This window comes from Polypterus senegalus, chromosome 13, assembly GCF_016835505.1.
Source record: "Polypterus senegalus isolate Bchr_013 chromosome 13, ASM1683550v1, whole genome shotgun sequence".
NCBI classification, from domain to species: Eukaryota; Metazoa; Chordata; class Cladistia; order Polypteriformes; family Polypteridae; genus Polypterus; species Polypterus senegalus.
The window spans coordinates 142,976,992-142,991,882 of NC_053166.1; the positions used below are offsets into that span (position 1 = coordinate 142,976,992).

The 14,891-nt window shown below is 38.7% G+C and overlaps 1 protein-coding gene across 1 annotated transcript in view; it reads left to right on the forward strand.

Moving 5' to 3' along the window:
• LOC120542192 (myosin-16) overlaps positions 1-14,891 on the forward strand; it is a 67,477-nt gene that overhangs the window by 35,889 nt on the left and 16,697 nt on the right. The window contains exons 22-34 of the mRNA XM_039774467.1: positions 529-633; positions 954-1,040; positions 1,187-1,332; positions 3,103-3,193; positions 5,145-5,201; positions 5,300-5,386; positions 6,322-6,567; positions 7,299-7,416; positions 9,127-9,254; positions 10,931-11,127; positions 12,814-12,946; positions 13,649-13,865; positions 14,028-14,164. Of these exons, the coding sequence (XP_039630401.1) occupies positions 529-633; positions 954-1,040; positions 1,187-1,332; positions 3,103-3,193; positions 5,145-5,201; positions 5,300-5,386; positions 6,322-6,567; positions 7,299-7,416; positions 9,127-9,254; positions 10,931-11,127; positions 12,814-12,946; positions 13,649-13,865; positions 14,028-14,164 (1,749 nt within the window). The remainder of the gene's footprint in view (positions 1-528; positions 634-953; positions 1,041-1,186; positions 1,333-3,102; positions 3,194-5,144; positions 5,202-5,299; positions 5,387-6,321; positions 6,568-7,298; positions 7,417-9,126; positions 9,255-10,930; positions 11,128-12,813; positions 12,947-13,648; positions 13,866-14,027; positions 14,165-14,891) is intronic.

The window sequence follows — 14,891 nt, forward strand, 5'->3', positions numbered from 1 at the left end:
GTAAATGCAGGTTTGTTCATCCTAGTCACCTGAATGTTATGGCTAAGGTGTTGAACTGTTGCCCCTATCTCCGACTCAATGGGACACTCTGAACATGACACGTAACCTGCTTCTGTTTCAAAGTAGGAATGAGACCTGCACAAGACACCGGACAATATATCCACACTTGCTCATACAGGGTCATTTTTATGTTACCAATCAAAAAAGCACACGGACACGGGAGATGGTCAGAACATGATGGATGGACGTTGGACACATGCAGAAGATTGTAAACATTTCTGTAAACAAATTCTGCAAACATTTCGGATGTATTCAATACAGAAAGGCACTACATAATAAGTTATTTTGTACAAATTTGTTAAATAAGTCATAAGGCTGTTGCTCGCCAGAAAAACATTATATAAAACAGTTACTTAGTGGTTCATTTGATGAAGTAACTATTATACAGATGATCTCTTCTACTTTTTTTTGTAATTGCACAGTAATGTTAACCATTTGTCTTAAAAAGTCTTTCTTATTTCAATACAGGCCCTAGATAACAAGGTTCGCAGTTTGACAGGGGATCTTGGTCAAAGAGATGACAGCATTGCCAAACTGCAGAAAGAGAAGAGGGCCCTTGATGAACTCTACCAGGTTATAAGATTTCTGAAATTTATCATATCAGCATTAGATGTAGGCAGTGTGGCGTAGTGGTTAAGACTGTGGACCTCAAGCCCTGGGGTTGTGTGTTCAAATCCCACGTGTGACCCTGAGCCACAAGTCACTTCACCTGCCTGTGCTCCAAGTGGAAAAACAGAAATAAATAAAACCAATCTGATCTCAAATGTTGCAAGTTATCTTGGATAAAGGCACCAGCCAAATAATAATATAGTAAATGACCTTAAGGTTTTTGAACTCATTCAAACATATGGTTGCATTGTTGTTAAAGTTTGGCTTCTTTTTTTTTCTTTTAGAAAGCACTTGATGACCTTCAGGCTGAAGAGGACAAAGTAAACCACCTAACCAAAAATAACAGCAAGCTGAACACACACATTCATGAGGTAAGGAGATAAAACAAGACATTTACCGTAATAATATTTCAATATACTGTACTTATTACCTCTCCATGGCTGGCCACATGCCTGTACTGTTGAAAGAGCTAATAAGTCCAGCCTTGACGCCATCAAGTTACTCTTTTCACCTTCAGCTTGAAGACAACTGGGAACAAGAGAAGAAGATTCGTGCAGAAGTAGAGAAAGCACGTCGCAAAGCAGAAGGGGACCTGAAAATGACAATTGAAAACCTGAATGAAATGGAAAGGGCCAAACTCGACCTGGAGGAGATTGTCAAAAAGTAAAGAACATTCTTTCATTCCTTCAAACTTACACATGCATCTGTAACTTCGGCTAGACTGCAGGGTTTCTTTTAAACACACAGTACAATCTGCTGGTGATTTGCAAGGTCTCACTTTGAGGAGCGAGACACTGTCCCGTGACCCAAAACAAAATGTTCTCCATTACTTCTGCTTTAGTCTTTAGCATTCAAACAGTATTTAACACTGTGATGATGGTGTTTAAAAATCAACAGATTATGGTTGTTTTAAACAAAGATGTTCCTGGTATGGGCGTCACCTCATGTCCAAATCTAACGTAGAAAGAATTATGATTTGACCATAAAGGGAAAAATCAACTGTCTTTACCAAAGAAATGAAGCACTATGTTAACACCCTGAAACATAACTACCACATACATGCTGTCTTCATGTATGTGGTAGGGGCTGGCATCATACATCCTGCCACCGAGCTGTATGGGCTGTCTACTCTAAAGCCACATTCAATGCAGCTTGTTCTTTTTGGGAGCGCTTTGATTATCAATCTTATATTCATCACTGAATAAATAATAAACAATAAAATGTATTTCTTGCTATTGCTGCTGTATGTCAATCTGCAGTGCTTCAGTGAAGGTTGGACATGTCTTGCAGCTAAAACTGTTTGCTCTTGACATTTACACAAGCATGACATTTTGATTCCCAGCCTGTTTGTTGTCAGTGTGAGGTTTGCGTGTTCCTCTTTGTCAACATCAGCTTTCCCTGGACAGTACAAGTTAATGGCTTATTCTAGGTATAGATGATTTGAAGTGTCTGTGAAAGAATCGAACAGCACTGAGGCACCAAGCGGGGATGACTAAAGTCAGCTCATTTTCTCCACATAACACAGGCTCAGAGTACTTACACATATCTACAAGTATGATGTCAGTCAGTCAGTCATTGTCCAACTCGCTACATCCTAACACAGGGGTCTGCTGGAGCCAATCCTAGCCAGCACAGGGTGCAAGGCAGGAACAAACCCCGGGCAGAGTGCCAGCCCACTGCAGGGCACAAAACACACCCGGGACAGTTTAGGATCGCAAATGCACCTGTGGGAGGAAACCCACACAGACACGGGGAGAACATGCAAACTCCATCGGGGGAGGACCCGGGCAGCGAATCCGGGTCTCCTAACTGTGAGGCAGCAGCGCTGACACTGCGCCACCACGCCGTCCCACAAGTATAATGTGATAACAGTAAATTATTAAACCGTGCACTTTTCAGAGCTTTCTTATTCACATACTTCACAACTCATCTAGACCTAAAATAAGCGATAACTTTTACTATCCAGAGGAAGCTGACGTGGACAAAGAGAAACCCGCAAAACCTATATATATGTATACATATAAAACTTCATATATATATATTTCTATTATATATTTTATTATTATATATCTATGTTTATAAATCATCATATGCACAGTAAAACCAAAGTGATGTCAATGACTGAAACCTCAACAAAATAAAGTCAACATTAAAAGTAAGGTATGTCTAGTTAATAGTAGAGAAGAAAACAGAAACTCTGGTCAACAACTTCTCTGGAGAAAATAAACCTCTAAGAGGACTGCGGTCAGTTGTAACAGTCAAAGTCACAATTCTGATGACTTGGGCCAGCCGTCCCCTTTCCCATCTTGGCTATGCTACAATATCATATGGAATACTCCTGCCTTGAATTCAGTGTCTCTGACAAATTGGTAATGTTTTTTTTTTTTAAAATGAGACCAGCAAAATTCCAACTAATGTATTCATAATGTTTAGGAGAGACATTGAAATGAATCACGTCAACACTAAACTGGAGGATGAGCAATCCCTTAACTCGACGTTACAGAGGAAACTCAAAGAGCACCAGGTAAGAAAAAAACTTTATTTAACCCACCCACGGACATGATTGTAAATTTTTTAAGGTCAGATTTTGCAGAAATATTAGAAAGTTTTTCTAAAAAAAAGAGAACCATAAGCACATTGAATAAATTACCAAGTAGTGCAGTGGAGTGTAGGACTTTAGGAACCTTCACATCTGGACCTGATGTTACTTGAGACAGTCTAGGTGAACAGGCTGGAGGAGCTTGCTGGGCTGAATGGTCCGTTCTCATCACAGCGTCCTAATGGTTTACAAATCTACCCCATCCTCATTCATACATCAGTCTTGAACAATATGTGTGCACAATGTGACAGTATGCATCGTTATTCTAGTTATTTTTCTATATTCTGTATAATACAGGAGAAAGTAGGGTGAAATGACAACTTTTATTGGCTAACTAAATAGATTACAAATACAAGCTTTCGAGGCAGCTAAGGCCCCTTCATAAGGCGAAGTGTAACAAAGAAACTGAAAAATACTCTTTTTCTCTAGTGATGGTTATCTTATCTCTACATTTTATTAGTTCATTGTTCTCTTCTTTCAGGGTTAATTCATCTCAGATGTATTCATTTTGCTAACATTTGAACAAAAAGGTTGTTAAGATGAAAGAAAAAAATCACTTTGCTGTGCCAATATAAGTATTTTTCAGTTTCTCTGTTACACCTCGCCTGATGAAGGGGCCTTAGCTGCCTTGAAAGACTGCATTTGTAATCCATTTAGTTATCCAATAAAAGGTGTCATTTCACCCTACTTTCTCCTGTATCAATCGATGGCTAACATGGTACAACACTCTACTGCTATGTATATTCTATATGAATCAGAAAAATACCAATATTTTTAATGCAAAAAATGCTCTATGAATACATAAATGACAGATTCAATCTTGGGAGTCAGGCTGAACTTGCTGGAGGCTGTGGTAGGACAGACTGGCACTCAGGACACTGCTTACTGTTCTGGACAATGACTCTCACCCCTGGAGACAACTGAGTTATGTCAAGGAGCGCTACATGTGAGGTCTTTTCTGCCTTTAGCCATCAGGCTCTATAATGAGTCAACCCTAGGCTGAGGTGGTCTTGTTCCCTCTGTGCTGAATGGTACTGTGCTGCAGTAGTCCAGCGGACATCTTAACAGACAATGATGCTATGTGCAGTAAATTACGCCTATGTACTGTGAAATTGTATCTGTTAAAATATAGGAAAATCTAATTACTATTCACTTAGTGAATACCTACGCTTGGTTAATTTACTTAAGGATAGTTCTTGTTATTTGTACATTTGTAACTTGTTAGAATACTTAAGATTTTAATAATTCTTGTTATATGTGTATTTGTGAGATTAATGAACTGCCCTTCACATCTATCTATCTATCTATCTATCTATCTATCTATCTATCTATCTATCTATCTATCTATCTATCATATAGTATCTTTTCTATCTATCTATCTATCTATCTATCTATCTATCTATCTATCTATCTATCTATCATATAGTACCTTTTCTATCTATCTATCTATCTATCTATCTATCTATCTATCTATCTATCTATCTATCTATCATATAGTATCTATCTATCTATCTATCTATCTATCTATCTATCTATCTATCTATCTATCTATCTATCTATCACATAGCTTCTTTCATATCTACCGATCTCTGTCTCATTAGATTTTAGGGACTGTCTCTGTCCCTAACCCTAACCATAAAGAATAATAAAAATACATGGATGTTTAAGTCCCCTTAGTTAAAGGAATCTTGTTAAATAAAAAACAATAATCTATAGGTCTGTCTAACTTTTAATAACCTCCTGTTAATCTGACGAATTATAGCAGAGTGTCCCAATTTTTAGATTTTCTTTTCCAGATAAAACAATGTATAAGCCAGTGCAAAAAACATCATTTACGAGTCCAGCATTTCATTCATATTCCTGTATTGTATCATAGGCCCGTATTGAGGAGCTGGAAGAAGAACTTGAAGCTGAACGTGCAATAAGAGCCAAGGTATGCGTGTGATTATTATCCCCAAACTCAAAATATGAACTGTCACAAATGTCCACCATCACAAACTACATGTGTCTGTCCCCTTTGTTTCCACTCAGATTGAAAAGCAGAGAGCTGAACTTTCACGTGACTTGGAGGATTTGAGCGACAGACTAGAGGAAGCCGGAGGAGCCACAGTTGCTCAGGTATCAATCAACATTTATTTATATAGCACATTTTCATACAAAAAAATGTAGCTCAAAGTGCTTTACAAAATGAAGAATAGAAAAATAGAAGACACAATAAAAATAAACATAAGTCAACATTAATTAACATAGAATAAGTAAGGTCTGATGGCCAGGGTGGACAGAAAAAACAAAAAAAAAACTCCAAAGGCTGGAGAAAAAAAATAAAATCTGTAGGGATTCCAGACCAAGAGACGGCCCAGTCCCCTCTGGGTATGGACTTGTATGAGCATAAGAGGGTAAAGGTTTGTTCTGGATCTAGACTTTACACTTTATAATTGTCTTTCTGAGAGCAAAATCAAGCCCTGTGCATAACAAGGCATGCAGAAGTTGTGTATGAATATTTTGTAATGTGTGAAAATGTTCATTATGCAGCTGTAACATTATTCTAAATATAGTAAACAGCTAAATGGCAAGTATTGTCATACCAAGGCAAGAACTATAATATAATTATAATTATGGTATATTAGTGGCATTGTGAATGGATGCTGGTGGTAATTAGTCCTGGTAGGGCTACCAATGTCATAAATAATGACAGGATCATTTCCTAAGGTCTGGCCTTTTACTGTAAATTGTACCAATGTGTGATTTTAAAAATGTGTCATAGACTAACACCCCAGTCAGCAATAGGTCATAACTTTTTATGTATAAACTAAGTTTAGAATATGGATGAATAGACAGAAAACATTTACTATTTGTATATCTTATTTATAGTGGACTCCAATCTACAGTACTTTACAAATACAAAGATATACAATTCTTAAGTGACTTGCTCACACAGCAGGCTTTGGGTTTCAACTCCATTTCTTTAGCTACTGCACTGCACTGTTTGAAGTGGATGAATTCATACTTTTTATACCTTTTTTTTTGTAAAACTCTCTTACTTTCTCTTCCAGATTGAGCAAAACAGGAAGCGTGAAGGAGAGCTCTTGAAATTGCGCCGTGAGCTTGAAGAGGCAGCCCTACAGTCCGAGGCCACGGCTTCAGCCCTAAGGAAGAAGCATGCTGACTCCATGGCTGAAATGGCAGAACATATTGAGAACCTCCAGAGAGTCAAAGTCAAGCTGGAAAAAGACAAACAGGTCATGAAAGCAGAAGTGGATGACCTAAGCAGCAGCATGGAGTCTGTACAGAAAGCCAAGGTAAAATAAAAACACAGAACATCCTGACAGTACTAAGCAAGCATAATCTTTGTGTCATGAAGCCTAATGAAATATTTAAGACAACAACTCCTTGAACAGAATGAGCTCCTTCTCATCACTAATTTGTGACTTTCACTACTGCTCATGGCGGGTATAAAAATGCCAAACAGCACTCCAGGTCTTTATATTACTGGCCGGTTTTTAGGTGTTTTGCTATCTGCTGTGCTATTTTGCTAAAGAACACATCTTACTACATAGTGGCACCTTTCACAGAGGATGTGTGCACTCATGGACACTGGGCCTCAGGTGGAGGGCTGTCAGGAATCCTTTCTGTCAGTGACAATCAAAAGAAGAGAAGACTGTGAAGTTATTTTTAAACAGTACTGTGCTGTCATATTCAAGCACCATCAAATGAACCATAGCTTATCAGAAAGAAAGTATTGTACAGTATGTTAAGAAATCTGCTGGCATCAAAACTGGGCACAGAGATTAAAAGCCAAAACTAAATGCGCATAGAAACCTCAAACAAAAATGTGCATTCTGCAGTTTTTATAAATTTGCCTCCTTGGCAAATTAATCATCATTATGTGATTGTGTTTCCCATTTAAACAATCTGATTTAAAACAGATTCAATTATTAACAGGATTCCTTTCATTTATGTCCTACATGACAAATGTAGAAACTTGAATCTGCTGCCTTAAATTGAATTATTTTGGTCTGCCGTTTTGTAGCTGAATTCTGAGGCTCACGTACGTAAGCTGGAGGACAACTTGGCTGAAGCAAATGCAAGAATTGCTGAGATGGAGAGAAACCAGACTGAGCTTAATGCACTCAAAACCAGACTTTCAGGTAAACTTGACTGCATGCTGCTGCTTCCTTGCAAGCTGGGAAAATTGTGAATAAGAATTGTAGTACTAGGGTGTTGTACCGTGTTAGCCATTATGAATGTAGAGAAGAGCCAAGCAAAATGACACCTTTTATTGGCTAACTAAAAAAATTACAATATCTTGCCTGAAGAAGGGGCCTGAGTTGCCTCGAAAGCTTGCATATTGTAATCTTTTTAGTTAGCCAATAAAAGGTGTCATTTTGCTTGGCTTTTCTCTGAATAAGAATTGGAAATACACCAGGGTGAGGTTTACCCACTGCACTCTGACTACTGACTGCTACCATTTTCCCAATTGCAGGAAACAACCTCAAATATATAATTTCAAGTAGTGCAAGACTGAATTTGTGCACTAGATTATATACAGAAATATATATGTCTTTCAATGAAATTGATACTTTTCATTATTGAGATATCATTAAATTGATTTAAAAATATAGCCAAGGCATTACTAGTGTGTATAAAGTCTATTACTGCTTGAAATGGCTGATCTTTAATCAATTATCCACTTATGTTTGCAAAGCCCCATTGTTAGCGGCCATTCCTTCAGTGGCCTAATAGTGCACTCTCTTAGGTTATTGTTAAGGCCCTGATACAGCAAAGCAGCTCCAAACCTTCAAACTGCCAACACACTGCTTACAGGTGGCTTCTGGGTGTTCTGGTCAAATGATCTCTTTGATTTTTACCAAATACGTCTTCTGGTACTGTGGATGAATATTTCTATCTTTGTCTCATCTGTCCAGAGCATATTGCTCCAGACGTTCTGGTCTTATTTTAGGTGTTCATAAACAGACTTTAGTGGTGTCCTCCCATGCAGATCTAATTTGTGCAGCTTCTTTATAATGGTAGAGTCACGCACTTTTACATCATGAATGGCAAGGGCTTCCTGTAGGTCCCATGATGAAATTCTGGGGTTCTCAGAGACTTCATTCAGCATCTTGCTTTCTGCGCTTGGGCTGAACTTGCTAGGGCAGCCTTACACAGACAAGTTTGCAGTAGTTTGAAATGTTATCCACTTCAACAGTGGAATGGTTGATTTCCAGTGATACAGAGATCTTTTTAAGGCCCTTCCCAGGCTTATAGGCATCTACAGCTTCTTTTTGACAGCTTCAGAGAGTTCTTTCGATCTTGGCACTCTGATCCAGCAGACACTTCAACAATAAAGAGCAAAGCAAACTAAATGTATGAGGTTTAAATAAGACCGATCAGACAAGATCCCCTCTAGTGAAGTTCTAATTATTGACACCCGACTCTAATTTCAGGTATTTGGTGTAGTGAGAAATATAGAGATACACTTACTTCTTCCACGCATCTAAAATACTTGTCAGTGAGTTTAAAATTTTTCATGCTAAGCAATCTGAAAGTACATTATTACTAATGTAAATGACATAATTTTAATTTTTATTTTAATTTTTTTCATTTTTATTACTATTTAATTTAATATTGTTTCTTTGTATCAGTATACTGCTGCTGGATTATGTGAATTTCCCCTTGGGATTAATAAAGTATCTATCTATCTATCTATCTATCTATCTATCTATCTATCTATCTATCTATCTATCTATCTATCTATCTATCTATCTATCTATCTATCTATCTATCTATAATCAAAAATGAGATAATTTAGAGATCATTTTAAATTTCAACTGCCTTATGTCTTTTCCTTTCTTGTACAGCTGAGAACACTGACCTCAGCCGGGAACTGGAAGAGACAACCAGCAGGCTTAACCAGTTTTTACGCATCAAGTCTACATTGACATCCCAGACTGATGAGCTGAAGAGGCAGGTGGACGAGGAATCCAAGGTGGGCAAAAACAAACAAGCCATTTCTGTACAATTCAGCTATATTTCAGATTTGGGAACCTACTAGAATAAACATATTTGCACTTTCACAAATGAAAAAGAAGGCTATGATCTTCATTTTGATGGCATTTTAAGCCATTGTTCCACCTTTTATAGGATATGTTTTTCTTGTGTTAGGGTCATTTGTTATCAATAATCACATCTGATCTCTCTGCTATCTGATCTGATCTATATGCTCGTGTTCTGTTACAGGAGAGTAGACAGTAAAAGCCTGGCAACATTAAAGGCAATGTAGGAAGAGTCTCACTCGCACACCTCCACTTACGTACAGCCACTTTACAGTCACCGGTACTGTAAGCCTAACATGCTTGTCTCTGGAGGAGAGAAAAGGAAGGCAAAGGGGGAGCATGCAGATGTTCACCAGGACCGCATTTAAACTCAAATTCCTGATATGTGAGGCTTATTATTGAACATGGTTTTCAGTTTTTTTTTTTTAGTCTAGAGAATATACATCTTTCAGCACACTAATTTTACCCTGAATTCTATAGGCTCTTCATTTCTATTTCATTGCTATGATAGAAGCACAATGGTTCGGGGTTAATGCTACCGAGACCTGGATTTGATTCCAGGGCCAATCACGATTTGACTGTTTGCAGTGCTCGGGTTAATTCACAACAACCTTAAAACATGCATATTAAGTTCACTGGGGACTCAATATTGACCAGTTATGAGTGAGGGAGGATAAGTGTAAGTGAGCCTTGCAGTATACTGGTCATTTGCCTTGAACTGGCTCTTTCTAAGTGCCTCATCCCAACAGGACAGACCACAGCACTCTGTAATGAAAAAAAATTAGTGGTGTGGTAGGACATGGTGATGCTCACTTCATTAAAGCCACCTTGCCTGTACCTTTCTTTTTTTTCTTTCTGTTATTTTGTAAAATAAATATACAGAGTTTATGTCCTTATAATTAAAGTGGGGGGAAAAGGTTTCACTAAATGACCATAGCCAGATATAAAAAAGTGCCAGGACGTTTATACATTGCATGTCTTCCAGAATTCATCCATCCATTATCCAACCCGCTATATCCTAACAACAGGGTCACGGGGGTCTTCTGGAGCCAATCACAGCCAACACAGGGCGCAAATCAGGAAACAAACCCCGGGCAGGGTGCCAGCACACTTCAGGGCACACACACACCAAGCACACATTAGGATCACCAATACACCTAACCTGCATGTCTTTAGACTGTGGGAGGAAACCCACGCAAACACAGGGAGAACATGCAAACTCCACACAGGGAGGACCCGGGAAGCGAACCCGGGTCTCCTAACTGTGGGGCAGCAGCGCCACCGTGCCGCCCTTCCTGAATTCATTAGTCCTGAAATGTTAATGGAATGCAGATGCCTTCGGCCTTTAATCATGTGAAGGGAAAATGAACAGAATAAGAATAGAACAGATTTCAAAGTAAAGACTAAATGGAGTGGAAGATGATGTGCAGCAAACAAGCTGTTAAATGTCCAATGCATGTACTAATGTACTGAAGTGTTTTCCAACATTTTGGAGTCTTAAGGTTACAAACATGTTAAAAGCACACTTAACTACATAGAGCCTGACCAAGTGTTAATGAAAAAGAATGGTTTAGGTGTAGGCCTAACTCAGTTTTGTCTGTCCCATCAGTCCCGCAGTGCCGCAATGGTCAGCCTAGCCAATTCCAAGCATGACCTGGACCTGATGAAAGAACAGCTTGAGGAAGAGCAGGAGAGTAAGGCCGAGATGCAACGTCTCATCTCCAAGCTCAACTCTGAGGTCACTACCTGGAGAACCAAGTATGAGACTGATGCCATCCAGAAAACTGAAGAACTGGAGGAGACCAAGTAAGCGATCACTTGTACTCTGTTGGATGGACAGCCATTTGTCTGGTATTGAATGGGAGCAGAAAGCAGAGATTGAATTAACTAATAACGTATCAACTGTACTGCACTAAATCACTAAAGATGAACACCATCCTAAAATGCTTGAAATGAGGTAATTATTAATATTTGCACTCTTACATTTGGAGTGTTGGCAAGTTAAGAGGTATGGTGAGATTTCATAGTGAGATGAGACTTAAGTTTGTGACATCGAGTGTCTCATTTTTTACCTTTACACCAGCACATCTCCACATTTTTGCTACTGCCACACACTTTTAAGAACATTCATTTGACTTGCAAGAGAAGACCATTCAGTCCATGAAGCTGTAGCTCTTTTGGTTAGCTAATAGTTAAAAATTCCTGACATCTCATTCAGAGCCTTTTTAAAAGTTGTCAAGATATCTGCTTCAGCTCCATGGTTTAGTAAGTTGTTCCAGATTCCCATGACCTTTTGCATGCTTCCTGGCTTCTATCTTAAAAGCACTTTCTCTTAGTTTCCATCAGTTACTTTGAATATGTGATTCACAACTGAAATGAAAGTAATCTGCTGAAAGACTTTAGTCTGTACAATGGCCTGGTGCCCTCCTCTCTGTGGAGTGGGTACTGAAATTCACCTTTCATAGTATGGCATAGAAGAATGGTAAGCTTTTGCACATTCACAGAAAGACTTCCATGGGTGAAGAGGTGCCTCTCTTGATTATTGTAACTTCACTGTGGGCATTTCTTTACAATTGTAAGGCACAATGTTTCTCATCAATTTTTCACAGTGAAGATGCTCAAGTATCGACTGGATTTTAGTAGCCCTCAGGAATCATTTTTAAGTCAAGTCCCCTCTCACTGTCCTAACGCTTGCTTGTGACTCACAATAAACACCTTCATGATCCTGAATCAGGCGCATCCCAGGACTTAGGGACAGACTCCGAAAATGAAATCTGTTTAGTCTCAAGCAGGGGAGATTGTGTGAGGACCTAATCCAGGTAGATCCATCAGAATTCTTTCAGATTAATGGTGACTCACATACTCGACGGCAGCAGTGGAAATTAAGGGGAAGAGCATTTGGGACTGAAGCCAAGAAACACTTCACACAATGAGTTGTTGGAATCTGAAACAAACTTCATAACAAACTTCAACTACATGATTAGATAGATAGATAGATAGATAGATAGATAGATAGATAGATAGATAGATAGATAGATAGATAGATAGATACTTTATTAACCTATCTATCTATCTATCTATCTATCTATCTATCTATCTATCTATCTATCTATCTATCTATCTATCTATCTATCTATCTATCTATCTATCTATCTAATCATGTAGTTGAAGCAGAAGCCTTGACAACCTTTAAGGAGTATCTGGATGAGATGTTGAGACGGGTTAGCTATCACCTAAACAGATGAGCCTGATGGACTGAATGGTTTCCTCTTGTCTATCAAATGTCTTATGTTCTTAAGGGATGGTCAGTCACCTAGCAAACTAATTAAAACTCACATAATCTCATAATCTCATTGATACTTAATACTATTTGATACTATGTGGAATGACGCTACACAGTTCCTTACATTGTGATGTGTTTCATAAGAAATTGAAAACAAGTTATCGAAAACAATCTCATTTTGCACTTAACTTTTGCCACCATTTACACAGGCGTAAGCTAGCTGCCAGACTTCAGGAAGCAGAAGAAGCTTCGGAGGCAGCACAGGCCCGCGCTGCCAGTCTTGAGAAAGCCAAACAGAGACTACAGGGAGAAGTAGAAGATCTTACCATTGAACTTGAAAAGGTATGTGACAGCGGAAAAAATTCAATACAAGAGAGAATTAGCATGAGTGAATAAAACAACTGTGAGCCCATCTAATGTAAAGATGGGGTATTTACAGGTGAGGTGGGCCAGCTACAGTAATCACCTGCCCTGTTATAATCCCTTGTTTTCAGGGCACAACAAATCTATCAATTTCTGAATTTCAGGGAATCACCGTAAACTTTGAAACGTGCTGCTCTGCTCACAGATCATTAGCAAAACAACAAATTCCAGTTAAATAAATTAATGGAAGCGCAAGCATTATTATTAAATTCAGATGCCTCTGAATCAGTATGGTGGGACATTGGCCATCTTGTTTTAGCTTCTCGCCTTTAAGTTATCTTGATGATTAAGTGAACAGGGCCAGCATCAACCTTTATTTTATAAGGTGCAATTTATAATGAATATTTTCTTGAGCAAACTGGATTAAACAACTTCTTCACTCAGAGAACCATAGTCATTACCAAGTAGTATGGTAGACAGTAGGACTTTAGGGACCTTTAAAATGCAGCTTGATGTTATTTTGTAGAATTTAGAAACTTGATGTTATTACGCAGAATCAGGATGTATGGGATTGATGGGATTTGTTGGATTTTATGCCCTGTTCTCAACAAAAATGGTTATAATATTCTAAGAAACATATGACAATACGCATTACATAACTTACTGTATTTGACCTTGCAGTCTAATGCAGCCGCAGCAGCCCTAGACAAAAAACAGCGCGCCTTTGACAAGATGCTTGCTGAGTGGAGCCAGAAGTGCGAGGAGATCCAGGTAGAACTTGACAATTCCCAGAAGGAGTGTCGTACCTATATGACAGAAGTCTATAAGTTGAAGACTGTTTATGAGGAGTCAATTGAACACCTTGAGACCATCAAAAAGGAGAACAAAGTCCTTCATGGTGAGTGACAAATGTACTGCAAGACACTATGATCCGTGGGTGCCCCCTACAGATAAACATAAAGCTTTGTGAGACTAAGCAATCATAGCTTAACTTAGTAATTAACAAAAGCAAAACTTTGTGGATTGGTGAGTGTACAACTTCTTGCTATCCTTTCCACAGAGGAAATTAAGGACCTCGTGGATCAGCTTGGAGAAGGTGGAAAGAGCCTCCATGAGGTGCAAAAGGCTAAGAAGAAGCTGGAAATTGAAAAAGATGAATTACAGGTGGCTCTTGAGGAAGCTGAAGCTTCACTGGAGGTACTAAATATGTCACCAGATTGGAATATTGAAGATGAACAAACAGTGATGTACATTACCCATGCAAACATACGGTGTTGGTAACTGGGAACGTTCTCCCTGCATGTGAAAACTCCTTGCGAGAGCCACTTGCTATGCAGTATGTGTGCTTTTTGATTGTCCACATGACAACCTAAATAGATAATTAATGACTCTTATAATAGGTTGTCTTTGGCTACATGCTTCATGCATATAGGTATACCATTTAGGACACCATTCCTGCTGGTGTCAATTTTCAGTCAGCACAATTATAAAAATATACATTCTCAAACCTGCTTTATGTATTACAGGGTCATGGGGCCAGATCCTAGCCTGTCAAAGTTCAGGCACAAGGTGGTAAACAGTCCTGGCCAGGGCACTAGCAAATTGGAGGATCCACTCGCACACACACACAGCCGTAGTCACTAGGTGCCAATTTAGAGTCACTAAATTATGAACAGAAAAAAACAGACCAGAACACAATAAGGAAGATGAACATCAACAAAGAAAGAGTGTGACACAAAACATCACAGCATCAGCTCAGTCTTGACCTGATGTGTACTTCATGGATTGAGATTCTTCAGCATTAATAATTTGTAATAGTGTGTTATTACATTGTAAAGTATATTCATAGCATTTAGAGTGAGGCATTGGACTTTAATCCACAATATGTCTGGGTCAGTCTCTGAAGCACAGTAAGTCACTTAGC